Source organism: Cetorhinus maximus, chromosome 22 (genome assembly GCF_964194155.1).
Source record: "Cetorhinus maximus chromosome 22, sCetMax3.hap1.1, whole genome shotgun sequence".
In the NCBI taxonomy this organism is placed as follows: Eukaryota; Metazoa; Chordata; class Chondrichthyes; order Lamniformes; family Cetorhinidae; genus Cetorhinus; species Cetorhinus maximus.
Window position 1 is genome coordinate 61,719,797 of NC_135900.1, and position 26,272 is coordinate 61,746,068.

The following is a 26,272-nucleotide window of genomic DNA, read 5'->3' on the forward strand; positions in this document are numbered from 1 at the left end:
GGTTACTGCGCAAGATAAGAGGTCATGGCGTTAGAGCTGATATATTAACATGGGGAGAGAATTGGCTTAGAAGTAAATGGGACATTTTCAGATTGGCAAACTGTAACTAGTGGAGTGCAACAGTGCTGGGGTCTCAACTATTTACAATCTATATTAATGACTTGGATGAAGCGGCTTCCTGTACTGTAGCCAAATTTGCAGATAGTTAGGGAAGCAAGATGTGAGGAGGATACAAGAAGTCTGCAAATGATATAGATAGATTAAGCAAGTGATCAAAAATTTGGCAGGTGGAGTATAATGTGTCCACTTTGGTGGGATAAATAGAAAATCAGAGTATACAAACATATTATTTAAATGGCGAGAGACTGCAGAATGCTGTGGTGCAGAGGGATCTGGGTGTCCTTGGTACATGAATCACAAAAGTTAGTATGCAGGCACAGCAATAAATTAGGAAGGCACATGGAATGTTGGCTTTTATTGCAAGGGGGTTGGAGCATAAAAGGAGGGAAGTCTTGTTACAACTGTATAAGCTAGTGAGGTTGTACTACGTACAGTTTTGGTCTCTCTAGGGAGGGAGGATATACTTGCATTGGAAGCAATTCAGAGAGGTTCACTAAGCTGATGCATGGGATGAAGGGTTGTCTTATGAGGAAAGGTTAAGCAGGTTGGGCCTATACTCATTGGAGTTTAGAAGGGTGAGATGTAATCTTACTGAAACAAGATTCTGAGGGAGTTTGGCAGGGTAGAAGCCGAGAGGATGTTTCCATTTGTGAGGGAATCTAGAACTAAGGGGCACAGTTTCAAAATAAGAGGTCTCTCATTTAAGACAGTGATGGGGAGGAATTTCTTCTCTCAGAGGGTCGTTAGTCTTTGGAATTCTCTTGCGTAGGGAGCAGTAGAAGCTGAGACATTGGATATAATGAAGACTGAGTAAGACAGATTTTTGTTCCACAGAGGACAAAATATTTTTTTGAGGGTTCTTTGAGATTTTCTCAATGGCTACTTTTTGATCTTCCGGCTTCTTTTTAATTCTGATTAACTCCTTTTATTAGGTGATGCAGTCATGTAGGAACCTTGCCTTTTGTACTTGTGTTGAATTTTCTTAGGATTTTCTTCTTTAGATAAATAAGATATCACAAATACCAAAGATTTTATACATACATATATATAAAATCTTTTAGCTTGGAATATAAATAAAATGTTTTTATTAATTTATTATAAATAAATCTCCTGTACTCAGTTTCCAAATTCTTGTGCCTGTCCTGATGAGTGCAAGCCCCCATTTCCGGCAGTACTCAACTTCTGTACTACCCAGTGGCTATTATTTCTATCTGTGACCTCTAATTATTTGTCAAAGGAAACACTTTCTCCCTATTTGCTCTGTCAAAATCGTTCATCTTTTTTTGACACATCTTTAACCTTCCCTGCTCTAAAGAAAACAATTTCAGCTTCCCCAATACATCCACATTACTGAAGTCCCTCATTTCTGGTAAACCTAATCTGTAACCTCTCCAGGCTTTGGCATCTTTCCAAAAACTTGGGTGTCCAGAATTGAACATAGTACTGTGGCATAACTTGCAATTTAAGATTTAGCATTACTTCCTTGTTTTCATGTTCAATAGCTGTATTTATAAAACTATCTGCTTCATGCATTTTCTTAACCTTATCAACTTGCCCTGCCACCAAAGATTTGTGACGATGCACCGGGTCTCTCAACTCGGGCTATTCCCTCAAATTGTACCATTTAGAAATGGAGTAGGAGGGAGGGCTTTAGATTTCTGAGGCATTGGGTCTGTTTCTTGGGCAGTTGGGACCTGTTCAAGAACGACGGGTTACACCTTAACGGGACTGGGACTAATGTCCTCGTGGGGAGGTTTGCTAGTGCTGTTGGGGAGGGTTTAAACTAGATTGGCGGGGGAATGAGAACCTGAGGGGAAATTCAGGGTGGAGAGGAGAAAAGCTGGCAGTGGGAATTAGAGAAGTATTAGCTGATAAGAAGGATATATCAGAGAGTAGTATCAAGGTAGACAGAATACTTGGAGAGCTTGATAGAATTAGAGTAGGCAGCAGTAAGTCATTAGATCGGGTCAGAATAAGGGGAGAAATAAAAAAAAGTATAAATCAGGGTTAATGTGCATGTACGTGAATAATAAGGTGGTTAATAAGATTGGTGAACTACAGACACAGGATGACAAATGGAATTATGAAGAAAAGCAAAAGTCACTGTAATCCCAGAGGACCATAGGCTGCTCTCTCATCAGAGAGAGGTGACTTGTGGTGAGTTTAACCTGAGGGTCACCAAACCTCAGGCGAGGAGCGAGGTTGAGAAGGCATGGGTGACCTCAGTCGGTACAGGAATGCAGTTGGCGTCACTCTGCATCACAAACCAGCTGTTCAGCCAACTGAGCTGTATTCTTGCTATAACAGAGGCCTGGCTCAAAGAAGGACAGGACTGGGCATTAAATATTCCTGGGTACAAGGTGTGAGTGGCAAGAAAGTGGGGGGAGTGGCAATGTTGGTTAAAGGTGGCATTATGGTACTGGAGAGAGAGGATGCTCCAGAGGGGTCAAGAACAGAACCTCTCTGGCTAGAGGTAAGGAAGCAAAAAAAATGCAACAACATTGATCGGTATAGTATATAGACCATCAACTAGTGGAAGGGATGTAGATAAACAATTTTGGAAAGAAATTACAGAGACGGGAAAGAATTATAGAGTAATTATAATGGGGGACTTCAATTATCCACGTATAGACTGGGATAGTGCAAAGGGACAAGAGGGGCACGAGTTCCTGGAATGTATTCAAGATAATTTTCTTCAGCAATATGTTTCCAGTCCAACGAGAGGGCAGGCACTGGTTTTGGGGAATGAGTTGGCCCAAGTGAATCAAATACCAGCGGGACAGCATTAAGGGGGCAGTGATCATATCATAAGGTTTAAGTTGCCCATGGAAAAGGACAAAGAAGAATCCAGAGCAGGGATAATTAATTGGGGGGAAGCCAACTTTGATGGGATGAACATGCACCTGAGTCAAGTGAGTTGGAATCCAATGTTGGCAAATAAGACACTGGCTGAACAATGCGCCGCCTTCAAAGAAAAAGTACTGAAGGCCACGTCAAGGTATATTCCCTTGAAGGGGAAAGGTAGGACAAATAAATCCAGAGCGCCCTGGATGACGAGGGAGATGGAGGTGAAGATGAAAAGGATGAAGTGCGCACACGACAGATGTCAGGTAGAAAATACAATGAAGAATCAGGCAGAATATAGAAGTACCAGAGGGAAAGTGAAGAAACTAATAAGAAAAGCCAGGATAAAGCATGAAATGAGAACGGCAGCTAATATAAAAGGGAATCTCAAGGTTTTCTATAAGCATATAAACAATAAGAGGGTGGCAAAAGAAAGAGTAGGATTAGGGATAAAAAAAGGAGACTTGCATGTGGAGGCAAGAGAAGTAGCAGAGGTATTAAATGAGTACTTTGCATCTGTCTTTACAAAGGAAGAAGATGCTACCCAGGCAGAGGAGAGCGAGATAACTGGTACATTAGAAGAGTTAACAATTAAGAAGGTGGTGGTGTTAGAAAGGCTATCTTTACTTAAAATAGATAAGGTACCAGGACCGAATGAGTTGCATTCAAGGGTACTGAGGGAAGTGAGGGTGGAAATTGCAGAGGCACTGGTGATAATCTTCCAGTCTTCCTTAGACACAGGGGTGGTGCCAGAAGACTGGAGAATTGCGAATGTTACACCCTTGTTCAAAAAGGGGTGCAAGGATAAAGCCGGCAACTGCAGACCAGTTTGACTTCAGTGGTAGGGAAACTTCTGGAAGCTATAGTTCAGGACAAAATCAATAATCATTTAGGCAAGTGCAGGATAATTAAGAAAAGCCAACATGGATTCATTAAGGGAAAATTATGTTCAACTAACGTGGAGTCTTTTTGAGGAAGTGACAGAGAAGGTTGATAAGGGAAATGCTGTTGATGTATATGTTGGTGTATATGGATTTTCAAAAGACACTCGACCACAATGCCACACACTAGACTTGAGAGCAAAATTCTAGCTCATGGAATAAAAGGGAAAGTAGACACTAGGATAAGGAATTGGCTGAGTGGCAGGAAACAGAGAGTTGTGATAAATGGTTGCTTTTCCAGATTGGACGAAGTTCTGTAGTGGAGTTCCGTAGGGGTCAGTGTTGGGGCCCTTGCTCTTCCTGATATATATTAATGACCTAAGCTGTGGTGTGCAGAGTATGATTTCAAAATGAGCAGATGATACAGAAATTGGAAATGTTGTCAACTGTGATGAAGATAGTCTTGAACTTCGAAAGGACATAGGCATCTTGGTGGATTGGGCAGACAAGTGGTAGATGAAGTTCAATGCAGAGAAGTGTGAGGTGATTCAAGTTAGCAGGAGGAATAGGGTGAGACAGTTTAAAGTAAAGGAAGAAACGCGAAACGCGGTGCAGGAACAGAGGGGCCTCAGTATATATGTACCTAAGTCATTGAAGATGGCAGGGCATGTTGAGAGAGTAGTTAATAAAGCATACGGTATCTTAGGCATTATTAATAGGGGCATTAGGTCATGTTGAACTTGCATAAGATACGAATTAGACCTCATCAGGAGTCCAATTCTGGGCACCATACTTGAGGAAGGGTGTGAAGGCATTGGAGAGAGCACAGAGGAGATTCACAAGAATGATTCCCAGGATAAAGAACTGTAGTTATGAGGATAAATTAGAGAGGTCGGGACTGTTATCCTTGAAGAAAAGAAGGCTGAGAGGAGGCTTGAAGGAGGTATTCAAGATCCTGAGGGGTATAGACAGCGTAAATAGTGAGAAATTGTTACTACTCAAGGGAGTATCAAGAACTAGAGGGCATAGATTCAGAATAATTGACAAAAGGAGTAAAAGTGATGTGAGGAACACTTTTTTCACCCAGAGGGTGGTTGGAGTCTGAGACAAACTTCCTGAGAGGGTGGTGGAAGCAGGTTCGATCAAGGTTTTCAAAAGGGAATTGGATTGCTATCTAAAAAGAAATAATATGTAAGGTTACGGGGATAAGGCATGGGAGTGGGACTAGTTGGAATGCTCTTTCAAAGAGCCAGTGCAGGCTTGATGGGCCAAATGGTCTCCTTCTGCACTGTAAAGGTTCTGTGACTCTCAGCCAGCCTGTGCTTGCAAGTCTCAGAACACAATGTCAAATGTTAGATGCAATTCTGCGATTGGACAGCATTTGCTGAACAAAAACAAAAATTGCTGAAAAAACTCAGGTCTGACAGCATCTGTAGAGAGAAAGACAGAGTTAACGTTTCGAATCCGTATGGCTCTTCTTCAGAACTAAAGAGAAGTAGAAATGTGGTAAAATATATTCTGTTTAAGGGGGGTGGAGCAGGTGAAGCTGGATAGAAGGCCAGTGATAGGTGGAGGCAAAGGAGAGATTGCAAAAGATGTCATAAACAAAAGGTCTAAGGGGTGTTGATACTAGCTAAAGGAGATGCTAATGGTGACATTAAGAGTAGAAAGCAAGATGAGCAAGTGACAGATTGCCCTAGCGGGGGTGGGGTTGGGTGGTGGGGAAAGAGAGAGTGTGGGAGAAAAGAGCAAAATAGGCTAAAAGGTGGGGATAAAACAATGAATGGAAATAACTTTAAAAATAATAATAGAAATAGGTGGGGAAAAAAGTATATATAAAAATTTTAAAATAAATATTTGAAAAAAGGAGATCAAAAAGGGGTGAGGATGGAGGAGAGATTTCATGATCAGAAGTTGGTGAACTCAATGTTAAGCCCAGAAGGCTGTAAAGTGCCTAATCGGAAGATGAGGTGCTGTTCCTCCAGTTTGCGTTGAGCTTTACTGGAACATTGCAGCAAGCTAAGGATAGACATGTGGGCATGGTAGCAGGGTGGTGTGTTGAAATGGCAAGCAACTGGAAGATCTGGGTCATGCTTGTGGACAGACCAAAGGTGTTCCGCAAAGCAGTCACCCAGTCTGCATTCGGTCTCTCCAATGTAGAGGAGACCACATTGGGAGCAGCGAATGCAGTAGATCAAATTGAGGGAAGTGCAAATGAAGCGCTGCTTCACTTGAAAGGAGTGTTTAGGCCCTTGGATGGTGAGATGGGGCGGGGGGGGTGGAAGTAAAGGGGCAGATGTTACACCTTCTGCGATTGAATGGGAAGGTGCCATGGGAGGGGGTTGAGGTGTAGGGGGTGATGGAGGAGTGGACCAGGATGTCCCAGAGGGAACGCTCCCTACGGAATGCTGACAGGGGGGTGAAGGAAAGATGTATTTGGTGGTGGCATCATGCTGGAGTTGGCAGAAAATGGCAGAGGATGATCCTTTGAAGGTGGAGCCTGGTGGGGTGAAAAGAGAGGGCAAGGGGGAGCCTATCATGGTTCTGGAAGGGAGAGGAAGGTGCGAGGGCAGAGGCGCAGGAGATGGGTCGGGAATGGTTGAGGGCCCTGTCAACCCATTGATTGTTGAACAATCCCAGGTGTGCAAAGAATTACACCAACAATCAATTGAAGATTATCAGTTGGACATGCAATATGGCTCATTTACACTTGCTCGAAGCTACATATTTTCATATGCGGGCAAAAGTGAGCGGGGGGAGGAGGCTCACTGCGAGACCAGCGGGAGAAGAGAGCGCACAGTGGGGATTAAAGGAGCAGCAGAGAGAGTGAGAGTCCTGTTTGATCCTGAACCATACCCTCTCCACCAGCTACATCACCTACATCCACCTTGAACATTGTCCATCACTGTCCGTGCCTCAGTTGATCGGTTGAACAAATTCTCATCCATGCTTCTATCATGACAGATTCACAGGATTGTTACAGCACAGAAGGGGGCCATTCGGTCGTGTCTGTGCCAGCTCTCTACAGGAGCAATTTACCTCATGCCACTCCCCCGCCTTCTCCCCATAGCCTTCCACATTCTTCCTTTGCAGATAACAATCCAATTGAATGCCTCAATTGAATCACACCCTCAACCAGTGCATTTCAGATCTGAAACATTGGCTGCATGAAAAGGTTTCTCCTCATGTTGCTATTTCTCCTTTTGCCGTGCCTTCTTGTTCTCGATCCTTCCACAAATGGGAAGTTGCTCCTTATCTACTCTGTCCTGACATCTCATCATTTTGAATACCTCCTACCAAATCTCCTTTCAACCTTGTCCCCTAGCCATAATCTTTCCAGCCTCCTTATATACAGGGATGGTGCCAGGAAATTGGAGAATTGCAAATGTTACACTCTTGTTCAAGAAAAGGCTGTAAGGATAAGCCCAGCAACTACAGGCCAGTCAGTTTAACCTCTCACGTGGCGGGAAAGCTTTTAGAAACCATTATTCAGGGCAAACTTGTCACTTGGGCAAATATGGACTAATTAAATTCAACACAATTTTATTCAGAGCAAACTGTGTTTAACTGTTTATGTAAAAGAGAGGATTGATGAGGGTAGTGCTGTTAATGTGGTATACATGGGCTTCCAAAAGGCATTCGATAAAGACTTGTCAGCAAAGTTTGAACTCGTGGAATTAAACTTTAGGAAGGATATACAAGCACTCGAGACAGTACAGGAGATTCACAACAGTGGTTCCAGAGATAAGTAGCAGCTTGGATAATAAATCAGCTGAATGACAAGAAACAGAAAGTAGTGATTGAAAAAGGAGGAAGGTATATAGTGGGGTTCCCCAGAGGTCAGTATTAGGACCTCGGTTCTTCTCGATATATATTAAACAACCTAGGCTTGGGTACACAGCACAAAATTTCAAAATTTGTGGATGACAAAACTTGGAAGTATTGAGAACTGTAAGGAGAAATGCAATAGACTTTAGTCAAAAAGGGAGGGAGACAGAAAGCAGGAAACTATAGGCCAGTTTGCTTAACATCTGTCGGGAAATGTTAGAATCTATTATTAAAGATGCTATAGCAGGGCACTTGGAAAAATTCATGGTAATCAGGCAGAGTCAACATGGTTTTGTGAAGGGGAGATCATGTTTAACAAATTTGTTGCAGTTCTTTGAAGGAGTCACATGTGCTGTGGATAAAGGTAAACCGATGGATGTACAGGGCTCAGATTTCCAAACGGAATTTGATAAGGTGCCACATAAAAGGTTATTGCGGAAAATAAAAGCTCATAGCGTAGGGGGTAATATATTGGCATGGTAGAAGATTGGCTAGCTAACAGAAAACAGAGGGTAGCCATAAAGGGCCGTTTCCTGGTTGGCAGGATGTAACGGGGAAGACGGTGGCATAATGGTAATGTCACTGAGAGAATGTAACTGGACTAGTAATCCAAAGGAGCAGGCTAACGTTCTGGGGACATGGGTTCAAGTCCCACCATGGCCCAATACTGGAATTGAAAGCTAGTCTCGATGGAACTATCACAGATTGTTGTAAAAACCCAACTGATTTACTAACGTCCTTTACTTGGTCTGGCCTACATGTGACTCCAGATCCACACGAATGCGATTGACTCTTAACTGCCCTATTGAATTGGCCTAGCAAGCTACACAGTTCAAGGGCAAATAGGAATGGGCAATAAATGCCAGCCATGCCAGCGACATCCACATCCCATGAAAGAAAAACTGCTCCCATTGGTGGAAGGGTTGGACACGACAGGACATCAATTTGAAGTGAATCGGCAAGAGAACCAAAGGCAACATAAGAAAAAACTGTTTTGTGAGGCGATGCACTTGGGCAGGACAAACAAGGCACGAGAATACACGATGAATGGTAAGACCCTGGGAAGTACCGAGGGTCAGAGGGATCTTGGTGTACTGTCCACCAGTCCCTTAAGGTAGCGGGACAGGTCGATAAGGTGGTTAAGAAGGCATATGGGATTCTTGCCTTTATTAGCCGAGGCATAGAATATAAGAGCAGGGAGGTTATGCTGGAACTGTATAAATTGCTGGTTAGGCCAAAGCTAGAGTATTGCGTGCAGTTCTGGAATCTGCATTATAGGAAGGATGTGATTGCACGAGAGAGAATGCAGGAGGGATTTACCAGAGTGTTGCCTGGGCTGGAGAGTTTTAGTTATGAGGAGAGATTGGATAGACTGGGATTATTTTCCCTGGAGCAAAGGAGATTGAGGGGAGTCATGGTTGAGGTGTATAAGATTGTGAGGGGCATAGATAGGGTAGACAGGAAGGAACTTTTCCCCTTGGTGGAGGGATCAATAACCAGGGGGCATAGATTTCAGGTAAGGGGCAGGAGGTTTAGAAGGGATGTGAGGAAGATTTTTTTCACCCAGAGGGTGGTGGGAACCTGGAATTCACTGCCTGAAAAGGTGGTAGAGGCAGATACCCTCACAAAATTTAAGAAGTATTTGGATGTGCACTTGCGATGCCATGACATACAAGGCTATGGGCCTAGTGCTGGAAAATGGGATTAGAATAGTTAGGTACTTGTTTGACCGGTGCAGACTCGATGGGCTGAAGGGCCCTTTTTCTGTGCTGTAGACCTCTATGACTCTGTGACTATGCAACGAGTGGTGTGCCACAGGGATCAGTGCTGGGGCCCCAACTTTTTATAATTTATACGAATGACTTGGATGAAGGGACAGGTGGTATGTTTGCTAAATTTGCTGACGAAAGAAAGATAGGGAGGAAACTAAGCTGTGAAGAGGACGTAAGGAGGCTACAAAGTGACATAGATAGTTTAAGTGAGTGGGCAAAGATCTGGCAGATGGAGCATAATGTGGGAAAATGTGAAATTGTCCATTTTGGCAGGAAGAATAAAGAAGAAGCATATTATCTAAATGGTGAGAGATTGCACAGTTCTGGGATTCAGAGGGATGTAGCTGTCCGAGTGCGTGAAATACAAAGGCTAGTATGCAGGTACAGCAAGTAATTAGGAAAGCTAATAGGATGTTACCATTTATTGAGCAGGAAATTAAATATAAAAGTAGGGAGGTTATACTTCAGTTGTACAGGACACTGGTGAGACCATATCTGGAGTATTGTGTACAGTATTGGTCTCCTTATTTAAGGAAGGATGTAAGTGTGTTTGAAGCAGTTCAGAGGTTTACTAGGCTAATACCAGGATTGTCTTATGAGGAAGGGTTGGACAGATTAAGATAAAAACAAAAAGCTAAAAGCTACTGCGGATGCTGGAAATCCAAAACAAAATAAAAACAGAATTACCTGGAAAAACTCAGCAAGTCTGGCAGCATCGGCGGAGAAGAAATCAGTCAACGTTTCGAGCCCTCAGGGGTTTTGAGCCCTTGAGGGCTCAAAACGTTGACTGATTTCTTCTCCGCCGATGCTGCCAGACTTGCTGAGTTTTTCCAGGTAATTCTGTTTTTATTTTGTTTTGGACAGATTAAGCTTGGATCCACTTGAATTTAGAAGAGTAAGAGGTGATTTGATTGAAACATATAAGATCCTGAGGAGGCTTGACAGGATGGATGTGGAAGAGATGTTTCCTCTTGTGGGAGAACCTAGTTCTAGGGTCATGAGTCTTTGGTACTCCCTTCTTCAAAAAGGTAGAGGAAGCAGAGTCTTTGAATATTTTTTAAGGCAGAGGTAGACAGATTTTTGATAACCATGGGAGTGAAAGGTTATCGGGGTAGGAGGGAGGTTACAATCAGGTCAGCCATGATCTTATTGAATGGCAAAGCAAGCTCGAGGGGCCGAGTGGCCTACTCCTGCTCCTAACTCATATGTAGATATGTACTTCCAGAGCTGTTAGAAGGCTGGTAGAATGGCTGGCAGATGATTTTAATGTAGAGAATTGTGAAGTGATTCATTTTGGGAAGGAGAACAACGAAAGCAATGCAAAATTAAAGAGTACAATTGTAAAAAGGATGAAGGAGCAGTATCCTCTGGGCGTATGTGTGGAAAAATCATTGAGGGTGGCAGAACAGGTTGAGAAAGTGGTTAATGAAGCATATGGGGTCCTAGGAAACCTGTACAAAACACTGGTTTGGCCTCAGCTGGAGTTTTGTGTCTAGTTGTGGTCACCAAACTTTAGGAAGGATATGAAAGCATTAGAGACAGTTCAGAAGATTCACAACAATGGCTCCAGAGATAAGGAACTTCAGTTACTTGAGTTGTTCTCCATGCAGAAGAAAAGATTAAGAGATTTGATAGAGTGCTTAAAATTATGAGAGATCTGGACAGAATACATGGGGAGAAATTGTTCCTATTGGTAGTGTCAATGCCAGAGGACAGCAATTTCAGATGATTGGCAAAAGAATCAAAGGCGACATGAGGAAAAACTGTTTACACCATGACTGGTTAGGATCTGGGATGCACTTCCTGATAGCGTGGTGGAAGCAGATTCAATTGAGCCCTTCAAAACAGAATTCGATAATTATCCAAAGATATTACAGGGAAAAGGTGGGCGAGTGGGACAGGTTGGGGCAAATTGCTCTTTGCAGAGAGTTAGCACAGACACGGCGGGTCAAATGCTCTAAAACTGTGCTCTAACCATCCCACGATTCAAAATATCTGACAAGCAAGTGGTGGTGGTGGCATACAGATAACGTCACTGGACTAGCAATTCAGAGGCCCAGGGGACCTGAGTTCAAATCCCACAGCAGCAGGTGGAATTTAAACTCAATTAATAAATCTGGAATTAAAAGCTAGCCTCATTGTCGATTGTTGTAAAAGCCCATCTGGTTTACTAATGCCGTTAACTAATTGCCATCTGTCTTACATGTGACTCTAGACCCAGACTCTTAACTGCCCTCTGCAAAATGGGGTGAAGCTACAACACAGGGTTAATTACGCACCGAACAGCGGAAGCAGCATGCCATACACAGAGCTAAGTGATCCCACAACCAATGGGTCAGCTCTACATCCTGCAGTCCTGCCATATCCAGTTGTTTATTTGTCCACCACCATTCACAACTCACTGGAGGAGTAGTCTCCACAAATATCCCCATCCTCAACGCGTCCCATCCCAGCATGTCAGTGCAAAAGTGCTGAGTGGATGATATATCTCAGCCTCCTGCTGAGGTCCCTAGCATCACAGATGCCAGTCTCCAGCCAATATGATTCACTCCGCATGACATCAAGAAACGGCTGAAGGCACTGGATATTACAAAGGCAATGGGCCCTGACAATATTCGGCAAAAGTACTGAAGACTTATGCTCCAGAACTTGCTGCACCCCTAGCCAAGCTGCTCCAGTGCAGCTACAACATTGGCACCTTACTGGCAATGTGGAAAATTGTCACAAAAAGCAGAGCAAATCCAACCCTGCCAATTACCACCCCATCAGTCTACTCTCGATTATCAGTAAAGAGATGCAAGGTATCATCAACAATGCCATCAAACAGCACTTACTCAGCAATAACCTGCTCAATGGCGCTTAGTTTGGGTTCCGCCAGGGCCACTCAGCTCCTGACATCATTACAACCTTGGTTCAAACATGGACAAAAGAGTTGAACCCCAGAGGTGAGGTGAGAGTGACTGCCCTTGACACCAAAATCTGAGCGATGGTGGCATCAAGGGGTCCTAGCAAAACTGGAGTCAATGGGAATCGAAGAGAAAGCTCTCCACTGGTAGGCATCATCCCTTATACAAAGGAAGATGGTTGTAGTTGTTGGATGTCAATTATCTCAATCCCAGGACATAGCTGCAGGAGTTTTTCAGGATAGTGTCCTAGGCCCAACCATCTTCAGCTGCTTCATTATATGGTCAGAAGTGGGATGTTCGCTGATTGCACAATGTTCAGTACCTCAGATATTGAAGCAGTCATAAGATCTTAAGATCATAAGAAATAGGATCCATTCGGCCTCTGAGCCTGCTCTGCTATCCAATAAGGTCTGACTGTGGTCTTAACTCCACTTTCCTGCCTGCTCCACATGACTCCTGTATAACTCAGCCTTGAATACATTCAATGACCCAGCTTCCACTGCTCTTAAGGGAAGGGAATTCCAAAGACTAACAACCCTAAGAGAAAATTTTTTTCCTGTCAATATGCAGCAAGACCTATTCAATATCCAGGTTTGGGCTGACATTCGTGCCATACAAGTGCCAAACAACGATCATCTCCAACATCACCCCTTGACATTCAATGGTGTTACCATCTCTGAATCCCCCACTATCAACATCCTGGGGTTACCATTGACCAGGAACTGAACTGGATTAGCCATATAAATGCTGTGGGTACAATAGCAGGTTAGAGGCTGGGAATTCTATGGAGGGTAACTCACCTGCTGACTCTCCAAAGCCTGTCCACCATCTACAAGGCACAAGTCAGGAGTGTGATGGAATACTCCCCACTTGCCTGGATGAGTACAGCTCCCACAACACTCAAGAAGCTCAACATCATCCAGGACAAAGCAGCCTGCCTGATTGGCACCCCACCCACAAACATTCAATCCCTCCACTACCAATGCACAGTAGCAGCAGTGTCTACCATCTACAAGATACACTGCAGGGATTCACCAAGGCTCCTTTGACAGCACCTTCCAAACCCACGACCACTATCGTCTAGGACAAGGGCAGCAGATAGATGGGAACATCTAGAAGTTCCCCTCCAAGTCACACACCATCCTGACTTGGAAATATATCACCATTCCTTCACTGTCGCTGGGTCAAAATCCTGGAACTCTCTCCCTAACAGCACTGTGGGTGTACCTACACCACATGGACTGCAGCGGTTCAAGAAAGAAGGTAGCTCACCACCAGCTTCTCAAGGGCAATTATGGATGGGCAATAAACGCTGTCCCGCCAGTGATGCCTACATCCCATGAATGAATAAAAAAAAAACATGCAGCCTACCATGCATCAATCCTCCCCTGTCACATATCCTTCTGAGCAAGGCAAAACATTTAGCTCATTTTGAAAACAAAATCACTGGAATTCCTCTCGAATTACTAACAGTGATCAAACTCATGGAGACCAATGTCAATAATTACAGCTAACTCTATCAATTTCTTCACTGCAAATATCCGCCACTCTCAGGTTCTTGAAACTGGAAATGAGAACAGAAAATATTGGAAATACTCAGCAGGTCTGCAACAGTAGATATGGAGAAGCTATTCCTATGGAAGGATCGAAAATGAGAGGGAACAGATTTAATGTAATTGGCAAAAGTGATGAGAAAAAACTTTTGCACACAGCGAGTGGTTAAGAGTGAGAGCGTGGTGGATGCAGATTCAATTGAGGCATTTAAAAGGGAATTAGACGGCTATCTGAAAAGGAACAACGTGCAGGGTTATGGGGAGAAGGTGGGGAGAGAGGAGAGCCGGTGTAGGCACAATGGGCCGAATAGCCTCCTTCTGCACTATAATAATTGTGATTCTGTATTTGTGGAGAGAAATAAATACAGAACTTCAGATTGATGACCTTTCATCAGAATTGGGAAAAGTTAGAGATATAAAAGGTTTTAAGTCAGTGAAAGGGGGAAGAAAAAGAACAAAAGGGAAAGGTTTGTATTAGGGTGGGAGGCAAGAGAGATCGAATGAGAAAGATTCGAGGCCACAAGGCTCAAGACCATTTCTGTATCATCTACAAACTTCTTAATCATACTTCCACATTTGGGACCAAATCATTGTACTATCTACCATAAACGACAAGGGACCTAGCACTGAGCCCTACAGAACCCCACTGGAAACAGCCTTCCAGGCACAAAAACACCTGTCAGGTGTAACCTTTTGCTTCCTGCACTCAAGTCAATTTGGATCCAACTTGCCCCATGGGCTCCTAGTTTTCTGTCCAATCTGCCATTGGGGACCTTGTCAAATGCCTTGCTAAAAACCATGCGGGCTTCCTCAAACATACGACCCTGAACAGCTCCTCCTGTAACTTCTCAAAAAATCATGTTCGGCAGACATGGTATAAAACCAGAGAATGTTGGAAATACTCAGCAGGTCTAGTAGCAGAGAAATAGTTACGTTTCAGGCTGATGAACCTTTGATCAGACATGATCTTCCCTTAAATCCATGCCGAGTGCCCTTGATAATTTGTGTCTTCCTAAATGAAGGTTTATACTGACCCTCAGAACTTATCACAGAACGGTGACAGCACAGAAGGAAGCCATTTGGCCCGTTGTGCCTGTGCCAGTCCTCTGTAAGAGTAACTCACCTAGTGCTACTCCCCTGCCAGTTTTTCCATGGCCCTGCAATTTTATCCGCTTCACGTAATGATCCAATTCTCTTTTGAGAGCCACAATTTAATCTGCCTCCACTGTGCTCTCAGGCAGTGCATTCCGGATCCTAATCACTCATTGAGTATAAAAAAAAAGTGTTCCCTCAAGTCATTGTGGCTTCTTTTGCCATAAACCTTTTCCAATAATTTTCCTGTCACCATTGAACAAGCATTGGAGGGAGCTGGGGACAGACACATGGGAGGCAAGTAAAAGAAGCAGAAATACGACAGGGTCAAGGCTAAATGCTAGCACCCATGAAGGTGGGGAAAAAGTCTTAGATCCAACACATGGTTGAGGAGGGAGCAAAATGACAGACCCCACACCTGACGCGGGGGCGAAGAAAATCACAGATCCAACATGGGCATGCTGGGAGATGGCAGTGGCACTATACCTGTGGATTGCAAACAGGGAACAGCGTGGAAAATGAGGGCCACTGAAGCACCATAGTAATTCCATGCTCTAGATCCCTGTCCCAGTTAATTCCCTTTCCCCCTAACTTTGTAGGGTTTTTTTGTTAAGGACAATTACAAAGAATTCCCTTTCAGAATAAATTTAATTTTGCAATTGGGTTCTCAGAATACAAAAACAATGAAAAGCTGTCCCTTCACTCAGCCCATGGAGTAATTGCATTACCTTGTGTGGTGGCTCTTTGTGAAAGTAAGTGGTTGCTTCTGCTTCAGGGCCCACCAGGGCCAAGAGATGTTGAATCTTTTTCCGATCTTCCAACTCCCTGCAATGACCAAATTTGACAAAATGTCAGCACATCAAGAGAGAGATTTTAGACTGTCTGTATAGTTATATTTTTAAGGACATATGGGTAGCACTAGAGGAGGATGCAAGACTGGCCAAAGCAGCACTGGAAATTAAATCTGGATGAGATTCTAGACCACGAATTCTACCGATTTGATGAGGTGGGCAGTATTGAAAGTGGAAGTAGTGGCTTGTTGTGGTGGAGGGGATAGAAGAAAGCCAAGGATGTAAACAGTCTGAGTCAGCATAATTTTCATCAAATCTTCTAACAATGGTATCTACTTTTAACTAGTGAGAAACGCATCACCAGCACCTACTGAACAAACACAAATTGCATCTGGTATTTGGTGCCTCCAATCACATCTCCTTCTAATTGGTAAATACTTTGTCTCAGGGGCATAGCAATTCTCCTTTTCAAAGATACTGCACCTTATCCATTGCAACTACTTACGCCCAATTATAGCAATTCATTGGAACCTTTTTTCCTACCTGATCTTCAGCCGGTCATTTTCAGCATAGAGTCTCAGTGCGTGCTCACGTTCCTGAAAGAGATAAACTTGCATGTCGCTGAGCGCTTTCTGTAACTCCTCAATTTCCTCTTCCCTCTGCCTCATCTCCCATTGGAGTTTATGCTGAAAAATAAGAATAGTTCACAACATTGTACAACTTAAAATATACCACAAGCACGGGTTTGAGATCAAGAACAAAATCAGCAACACCAACTGCAAGTTAGCTGAGCACACGTTGTGTACTGTGGTAACAAAGGAATGTTTACCTATTCACATATTATAAATATCGTGACATTCTTTGATTTCTCCCCTTGGATACCATAACATCTGTCACTAAATCGCCCATTATTGTGTTAACTAGAATTGTAACAGCACAGGAAAAAGCCATTCAGCCCATCGGTATTTGCTCTTGGAAAGAGTTATCCAACTAGTCCAACTCCCCTAATCTTTCCCCCAGCCCTTTAAGTTTTATCCTTTTCAATTGCATAGCCAATTCCCTTTGGAAAGTTCGTATTGAATTTGCTTCCATTACCCCTTCAGGTGAGTGCAATCTAGGTCATAACTTGCTCCGTTCCCAATTAATATCGTGTCCCTCGTTACAAGAGGGGATGAAACAGATATTGCAGTTAAGAGGAAGGTGGTGTAAACACAGAGAAAATATCATCATCTTTAAAAGTGGATAAACTGCCAAACCCAGATGAAATGTATCCCAAGCTGCTCAGAGAAGCAAGGGAGGGAATAGTATAATTTTCCAATCCTACAGGGGCGGTGCCAGAGGGCTTGAGGGCTGCTAACGTTATAACTTTGTTTAAAAAAAAGGACTAGACCATGTAATTACAGACCAGTCACCTAATCTGAAGGATGAAAAACTTACTGCAAAAATTTAGGGGCAGTATAAATTGTCAGTTAGGAAGGCACAGATTAATCAAGGCAGCATGGATTTATGGGAAGATGGCGGTGACTAAATTGATCACATTTTTCAGGAGGAATAAGGAGGGTAGCACATTTGATGTAGCCTACATGGATTTTAGTACTTTTGACATGGCGGACTGGTCAGAAAAGTAAAAGTTCATGGGATCCAAGGAAAAATGGCAAGTTGAATCCAAAATTGGTTCGGTGGCAAAAAGCAAAGGTTAATGGTCATTTCCAGTGCAGTTTTGTAGGTCCCTTGCTATGCATGGTACATATTATAATTTAGACTGAAATGTTGGGGGCATGATAAAGAAATTTGTAGATGATACAAAAACTGGTTGCGTGGTTGCCAGTGAGGAAGAAAGCTGCAGACTGCAACAAGATATCAATGGACTGATGAGGTAGGCCGAGCAGCAAATGGAATTCTATCTGGAGAAGTGTGAAGTCATGGATTTAGGGAGGACAAATAAAGCAAAGGAATATACAATAATTGAGAGGATAAGTACACAGGGACAAAGGGAGCTTGGTGCCTATCCACAGATCTCTGAAGGCATCAGGACAGGTAGACAAGATGGCAATGAAGGAACATCTGATATGTTCTCTGCCTTGGCTAATAAAGTAAGAGCTGGGAGATTAACCACAAACTGTATCAAACAGTAGCTAGGCCACAGCTAAAGTACTGAACATAAGAACATCAAAAATAGGAGTAGGCCATTCGGCCCCTCAAGCCTGCTCCACCATTCAATAAGATCATGGCTGATCTGCCCCAGGCCTCAGCTCCTCTTTCGTGCCAGCTCCTCATAGCCCTCAACTCCCTGATATTTCAAAAATCTATCTACCTCCTCTTTAAATACCATCAGTGATCTAGCCTCCACAGCTCTCTGGGGTAGAGAATTCCAGACATTCACTACCCACAAGAGAAGAAATTCCTTCACATCTCGGTTTTATTATTCCCCTTATTCTGTAACTATGTCCCCTAGTTCGAGTCTAGTCCCCACTAGCAGAAACATCTTCTCAACATCTATTCTGTCAAGCCCACTCAGAATCTTGTACGTTTTAATAAGATCATCCCTCATTCTACTAAATTCTAATTACTAAAGGCCTAACCTTTTTGGTCGTTCTTGATAAGTCAACTCCTTCATCTCAGGTATCAGCCTAGTGAATCTCTTTTGAGCTGCCTCCAAGGCCAGTATATCATTTCTTAAATATGGGGACCAAAACTGTACACAGTACTCCAGGTGCGGCCTCACCAACACCCTGTACAGTTGTAACAAGACTATTTTTAAACTCCAACCCCCTAGCAATACAGGCCAAAATTCCATTTGCCTTCTTAATTACTAGCTGCATCTGCATGATAACTTTTTGTGTTTCATGCACAAGAACACCCAGATCCCTCTGTGCTGCACTTTTCTTTTAAAAAGAACAAAGAAAAGTACAGCACAGGAACAGGCCCTTCGGCCCTCCAAGCCTGCGCCGATCATATTGCCTGTTAACTATAACATTTTGCACTTCCGGGGTCCGAAACCCTCTATTCCCATCCTATTCATGTATTTGTCAAGCTGCCTCTTAAACACCACTATCGTACCTGCTTCCACCACTTCCTCTGGCAGCGAATTCCAGACACTCACTACCCTCTGCGTAAAAAACTTGCCCCGCACATCTCCTCTATAGTTTTCTCCCCTCACCTTAAATCTATGTCCCCTAGTAATTGACTCTTCCACCCTGGGAAAAAGCTTCTGACTATCTACTCTGTCCATGCCACTCATAATTTTGTAAACTTCTATCAAGTCGCCCCTCAATCTCCGTCACTCTAGTGAGAACAATCCGAGTTTCTCCAACCTCTCCTCATAGCTAATAACTTCCAGACCAGGCAGCATCCTGGTAAACCTCCTCTGCACCCTCTCCAACGCCTCCATATCCTTCTGGTAATGTGGTGACCAGAATTGCATGCAATATTCCAAGTGTGGCCTAACCAAGGTTCTATACAGCTGCAGCATGACTTCCCAGCTTTTATACTAAATCCCCCTGGCAATGAAGGCAAGCATGCCATATGCCTTCCTGACTACCTTATCCACCTGCGTTGCCACTTTCAGTGACCTGTGGACCTGTACACCCAGATCCCTCTGCCCGTCGATGCACTTAAGGGTTCGGCCATTTACTGTATAATTCCTGCCTCTATTAGAACTTCCAAAATGCATTACCTCGCATTTGTCCGGATTAAACTCCATCTGCCATTTCTCCGCCCACGTCTCCAACCGATCTATATCCCGTTGAATCCTTTGACAATCCTCTTCACTATCTGCAACTCCTCCAACCTTAGTGTCGTCTGCAAACTTACTAATTAGCCCAGTTACATTTTCCTCCAAATCATTTATGTATACCACAAACAACAAAGCTCCCAGCACTGATCCCTGCAGAACTCCACTAGTCACAGCTCTCCATTCAGAAAAGCACCCTTCCACTGCTACCCTCTGTCTTCTTTGACCAAGCCAATTCTGTATTCATCTTGCCAGCTCACCTCTGATCCTGTGCGACTTTACCTTCTGTACCAGTTTGCCATGAGGGACCTTGTCAAAGGCCTTACTGAAATCCATGTATATAACATCCACTGCCCTTCCATCGTCTATCATCTTTGTCATTTCCTCAAAAAACTCGATCAAGTTAGTGAGACACGACCTCCCCTTCATAAAACCATGCTGCCTCTCACTAATACGCCCATTTGCTTCCAAATGGTAGTAAATCCTGTCACGAAGAATCTTCTCCAATAATTTCCCTACCACTGACGTAAGGCTCACCGGCCTGTAATTTCCTGGATTATCCCTGCTACCCTTCTTAAACAATGGAACAACGTTGGCCATTCTCCAGTCCTCTGGGACCTCACCTGTAGCCAGTGAGGATACAAAGATTTCTGTCAAGGCCCCAGCAATCTCCTCCCTTGCCTCCCTCAGTACTCTGGGGTAGATCCCATCTGGCCCTGGGGACTTATCCACCTTAATATTCTTCAAGGCGCCTAACACCTTCTCTTTTTTGATCTCAACATGATCCAGGCTATCTACAAACTCTTCCCTAGACAAATCGACCACTAAGTCCTTCTCTTTGGCGAATACTGATGAGAAGTATTCATTTAGTATCTCTCTCATTTCTTCTGGCTCCACACACAGATTCCCACCTCTGTCCCTGAGTGGGCCTACCCTTTCCCTGGCTACCCTCTTGCTTTTTACATATGTATAAAAGGCCTTGGGATTTTCCTTAATCCTGGTTGCCAATGACTTTTCGTGACCCCTTTTAGCCCTCCTGACTCCTTGCTTAAGTTTCTTCCTACTTTCTTTATATTCTCCACGGGCTTCATCTGTTCCCAGCCTTCTAGTCCTAACAAATGCTTCCCTTTTCTTTTTGACTAATCTCACAATATCCTTCGTTATCCAAGGTTCCTGAAACTTGCCATGCTTATCCTTCATCCTAGCAGGAACATGCCGGTCCTGAATTCTTATCAACTGACTTTTGAAAGCCCCCCACATGTCAGTTGTTGATTTGCCCTCAAACATCCGCCTCTAGTCTCTTTCCATTCAAATAATAATCTGCCTTTTGATTCTTCCTACCAAAGTGCATGACCTCACACTTTCCTACATTAAACTCCATCTGTCAAGTTTTTGCCCACTCACTCAACCTGTTTATATCCCCTTGCAGATTTCCTTATGTCTTCATCACAACATGCCTTCCCACCTATTTTTGTATTGTCAGCAAATTTGGACATATTACACTCTGCCCCCTCCTCCAAATCATTAATATAGAAAGTAAATAATTGAAGCACTAGGACTGATCCTTGGGGCACTCCACTAGTTACGTCTTTCCAACTTGAAAATGACCCATTAATCCCGACTCTCTGTCTTCTGGGTGTTAACCAATCCTCAATCCATGCTAATACATTACCCCCAACACCATGAGCTCTTAACTTGTGCAATAACCTTATATATGGCACCTTATTGAATGCCTTCTGGAAGTCCAAATACACATCTACCGGTTCCCCTTTATCAACTCTGCTTTTTATACCCTCAAACAACTCTAGCAAATTTGTCAAACATGATTTTCCTTTCACAAAACCATGTTGACTCTGTTTGATTGTGTTAAGCTTTTCTAAATGTCCTATCTCTTCCTTAATAATGGACTCTAGCATTTTCCCAACGACAATGTTAAGATGACTGGCCTATAGTTTCCTGCTTTTTGTCTCCTTCCCTTCTTGAACAGGGGCGTCACATTAGCGGTTTTCCAATTAGCTGGGACCCTCTATGAATCCAGAGAGTTCTGGAATATTTCGACAATGCCTACACTATATCTGCAACCACTTCCTTTAAAACCCTTGGAAGCAGGCCATCAGGTCCTGGTGACTTGTCTGCTTTTAGTCCCAATAGTTTCTTTGTCCCTCGTGATAGAGACTGTTACAAGATCTTTCTTCCCATTAACTCCTTGCTTATCTGATATCTTTGGAATGTTTATAGTGTCCTCCACCGTGAAGACCGATGCAAAATATTGGGTTTAAATTATCTGCCATTTCCCTGTTCCCTGTTATCAATTCTCCAGTCGCATCCTCCAAGGGTCCCACTCTCACTTCAGCTACTCTTTCTTTTTATATACCCGTAGAAACTCTTGCTATTTGTTTTTATATTTCTTGCCAATTTACTTTCATAATCAATTTTCTCTTTATTAGCTTTTTAGTCATCCGCTGCTGGTTCCTAAAAAATTCCCAATCCTCTGGCCTGCCATTACTTTTCGCTGCTTTGTATGCCTTAGTTTTTGATTGGATATTCTCCTTGACCACCTTTGTTAACCACAGGTGGTTCATCTTTCTCAATGAGTCCTCCTTTTTGACCAGGATAAATTTTTGCTGAGCATTATGAACTATCTACTTAAATATCTGCCACTGCTCATTTGCTGAGCATTATGAACTACCTACTTAAATATCTGCCACTGCTCATCCACTGACCTTCCCCTTAATCTATTTTCCCAGCCAACTTTAGACAATTCCTCCTTCATACCTCTGTAATTGCCCTTATTTAAGTTGAGGACACTGGTTTGAGATCAGAGTTGTTCGCCCTCAAACTAAATTTGAAATTCTACCATGTTGTGATCACTACCATTTAGAGGATCCTTAACTATGAGATCTCTTATTAATCCTACTTCAATACACATTACTAGATCTAAAACAGCCTGCTCCCAGGTAGGTTCTTCAACATATTGCTCTAAGAAACAATCCCTGATGCACTCTACAAATTTGTCTTCCATGTTAACCCTGCCAATCTGATTTGTTCAGTCAACATGCAGATTAAAATCACCCATGACAATTGTAGCACTCTTCTTATACGCCTCCATTATTTCCCGATTTATGTTTTGTCCTAGTGAGGCAACCCTTCGGGGACCTATAAACGACTCCCACCCGTGACTTCTTCCCCTTGCTATTCCTTATTTCCACCCAAACTGATTCCTCATCACAATCTATTGCACCTATATCACTACTCACCACCGCACTGATACCTTCCTTTATTAACAAAGCTACTCCACCTCATCCTTTTTGCCTTTTTTTCTGAAATGTCGAATACTCTTGAATGTTGAGTTCCCAGTCTTGGTCACCCTGCAACCACGTCTCTGCAATAGCTATCAAGTCATATCCATTTATTTCTATTTGTGCCGTCAACTCATCTATCTTATTAAAAATGATGCGTGCATTCAGATAAAGAGCCTTAAGCTTTGACTTTAACCATTATTACTCATTCTGGTTTTAATTTCTGCTGCACTCTTCTGCTTATATTTTCTGCCCTTTCCTGTCACACTTGGATTATCATTTGTCTCATCACTACCCTGAATCTGTTCTCTCGATTATTTTTGATTTTTTAAACTTCCCTTCAATCGAACCCTCCCCCCCACTAATTAGTTTAAAGCTCTATCTACAACCCTAGTCATACGATTCACCAGGACACTGATACCAGCACGATTCAAATGAAGCCCATCCCAACAGAACAGTCTCTCCTTCCCCAGTACTGGTGCCAGTGCCCCATGAATCAGAACTCATTTCTCCCACACCAATCTTTGAGCCAAGCATTTATCTCTAATTTTATTTACTCTATGCCAATTTGCACGTGGCTCAGGTCGTAATCAGGAGATTATTACCTTTGTGATTCTGCTTTTTAATTTAGCCCCAAGCTGCTTGTAGTCCCTCAGCAGAACCTCTTTCCTAGCCCTACCTATGTCGTGGTACCTACATGGACAACAACTGGATCCTTCCCCTCCCAATCTCCAAGTTCCTCTCCAGCCCAGAAAAGATGCCCTTAGCCTTGGCACCAGGTAGGCAGCACAGCCTTTGGGACTCTGTCTCTGCTGCAGAGAACAGTATCTGCAACATACTGTTATGCTATTCCCTATTACTAGTACATTTCTCTCGTCTCTCCCCACTTGTACAGCACTCTGTACCACGGTGCTGTGGTCAGTCCGAACATCCTCCCTGCAGTCTGTGCCCTCATCCACACCGAGAGAAAGAACCTCGTACCTATTGGACAAGGGCACTGGCTGACACTCCTCCAAAGTTAAATTCTGGGTCCCCACTTGCAGTCACATCCTCCTGTCCCTAACCACGGGCCAAATTTGATGTAGTTAACCCAAGGGGTGTGACTGCCTCCAGTGTCCAGGTAACTCTCCCCTCTCCCTGATGTATCACAATGTCCGCAGCTCAGACTCCAGCTCATCAACTCTGAGCCAAAGCTCCTTGAGCAGCCAACACTTGCTGCAGATGTGGTCACCGTGTGATCGCATCCACCAGCTCCCACATGCTACAGCTGTAACACATCATCTGCCCAGCCATCTCTATTCCACTTAAGTAATTAATTTGGATGTTAAAAATTTTTAAAGTGAATTTCTTAACTGTATTCTTCAGCTGTAATAACATGTCCTGATTTAAACCACTTGGCCAATCAAAAGATCAATTTATTTCTATTTGTGCCGTCAACTCATCTATCTTATTACAAATGATGCGTGCATTCAGATAAAGAGCCTTAAGCTTTGACTTTAACCATTATTACTCATTCTGGTTCTAATTTCTGCTGCACTCTTCTGCTTATATTTTCTGCCCCTTCCTGTCACACTTGGATTATCGTTCGCCTCGTCACTACCCTGCACCTGTTCTTTCGATTATTTTTGATTTTTAAAATTTCCCTTCAATCGAACCCTCCCCCCTACTAATTAGTTTAAAGCCCTATCTACAACCCTAGTCATACAATTCGCCAGGACACTGATCCCAGCACGATTCAAATGAAGCCCATCCCACCAATCACCTACCTGTTTTCCCTGTGACGTCACACACTGGCTCTGACAGAAAGAAACAGGTTGAAGGGGCTCTCTGCCACTGGCTTTTATCTCCTGCCGCCACTGCCCTTCTCACGTAGGTCCATTCTCCGTGTGCTCCCAGCTCTCCTCTTGCTGTTTTAAACTGTAAAAATGCCCGGCTCCCCTCTCGCTGTTTTAAACTGTAAAACTCCCTCAGTCACCAATCTCCAACTGAAGCTCTCTACAGCAGCCAAACACGGCACTCCAGTGCAGACAACGTCAGCACTATAAGATAGCCTACTTTTATACTCTCTGAACCTTGCCTCTGAAAACCTGATTAAGCCAGTTAACTAATTAACTCGTTGCAGTTGCAAGCAGAGCCTGTCCGAGCCCTCTTTTAAGGCTGGACTAAAACTCACCTTCTTCCAACCCTAACAGCAACTTTTAGTTAATTGCTAAATTAAAGAAAGACTATACTTTACATAGAATTTAATCCTTAATTTATCCCTTTAAACTCGCTCAGTCACCAATCTCCAACTGAAGTTCTGTGACTGGCTAAGGAACAATTGCTGAGACATGTCTGAACTATAAGTGGCTTATTGGATAAACATAACTACATACAGATATACATAACTCAGTCTCAGCCATGAGCATTCTCCCGCTGGACTCTTGGTCACGTGTTTCTTACATCATGTTTCTCCAGTCCACACATTAACCCTTTCAGCCCTGAACACCCTAATACTACACCCTCCGCTCCCACTAAAGGTGTCAACAACACTCTTCCCTCCTACCTTTTTGGAATTGGAGAGTTCAGTTCCAGAACACAGATTACTAACCCGGGTGTTTTTTTCTGAAATAGCATTTTCTGTTTCAGTCAACCCGAGTGAGTGTTACTCGGCTGGAATCAAATATAGAGGGATCCCATCGTCCTGGTGGGAGCCACAGAGATACATTGGCTTATGAAATACACAATAATCACCATGGATTTTCCGACCAACAAGGTACCTCGTTTCGGTACCTGGGAATCAGAATTGGCTCACATCACAATTTTATACTGGAAGGTGCTTTACAATCTCGCCAGGTTTTAGGAATAAGTACAGAATATTTGTCTGCCAATTTTGAAGACTTATTGCAATTAGACAATTACTCTTTCCAATACTGAGCCGGCAGTTATTGGTTTGCCCGCTGCCACAAGTGACTTGTGACTGCCAGCACTTGGCTGTGCCTGTCGAGACCCACCTGCTCTTCATAGGTCGCTTTGTAGCTCTCCAGCCTTTTCAGGAGTCTCTCATGTTCCTCATCAAACTCTGCAATCTTCAGCCGGTAATACTCCAGCAGCTCCCGGGAAGGGCGGAGGAAAGCCAGGCGCTCATTGACTGACGGGATGACTGGAGATCCATCAATCCGGGGATCCTGCCGCTCACGCGAATGAGCTGGATTTCGGCCCACGGCTGATCTACATTTACAGAAAGGAAACATTGGTAAATAATCCGGACAGGCACAATGCTGCAGGCTGTGTAAGATCTGACTGGGCCCAGTGTTTCACAGGAATAATACTGGACAGTGTAAAATTACTTCTCAACAACAATTAGCCAAAGGCCTGACCCAGACCCCGGCGCTTTCAGAGAGGGGGATCTCCACTCCGGGGTGGGGGTGGGAGGGGGAGGGGGGGATATGGATGTGGAGGTCCGGGGGTGGG

The 26,272-nt window shown here is 43.5% G+C and overlaps 1 protein-coding gene across 1 annotated transcript in view; it reads right to left on the minus strand.

Annotated features, from left to right (window-relative positions):
• Positions 1 to 26,052, minus strand: part of ccdc77 (coiled-coil domain containing 77) — an 85,425-nt gene extending 59,373 nt beyond the window's left edge. The window contains exons 1-3 of the mRNA XM_078567542.1: positions 25,813 to 26,052; positions 16,331 to 16,473; positions 15,725 to 15,821 (exon numbers count right to left, since the gene is read on the minus strand). Coding sequence (XP_078423668.1) covers positions 15,725 to 15,821; positions 16,331 to 16,473; positions 25,813 to 26,052 — 480 coding nt within the window. The remainder of the gene's footprint in view (positions 1 to 15,724; positions 15,822 to 16,330; positions 16,474 to 25,812) is intronic.
• Positions 26,053 to 26,272: the final 220 nt, after the last annotated feature.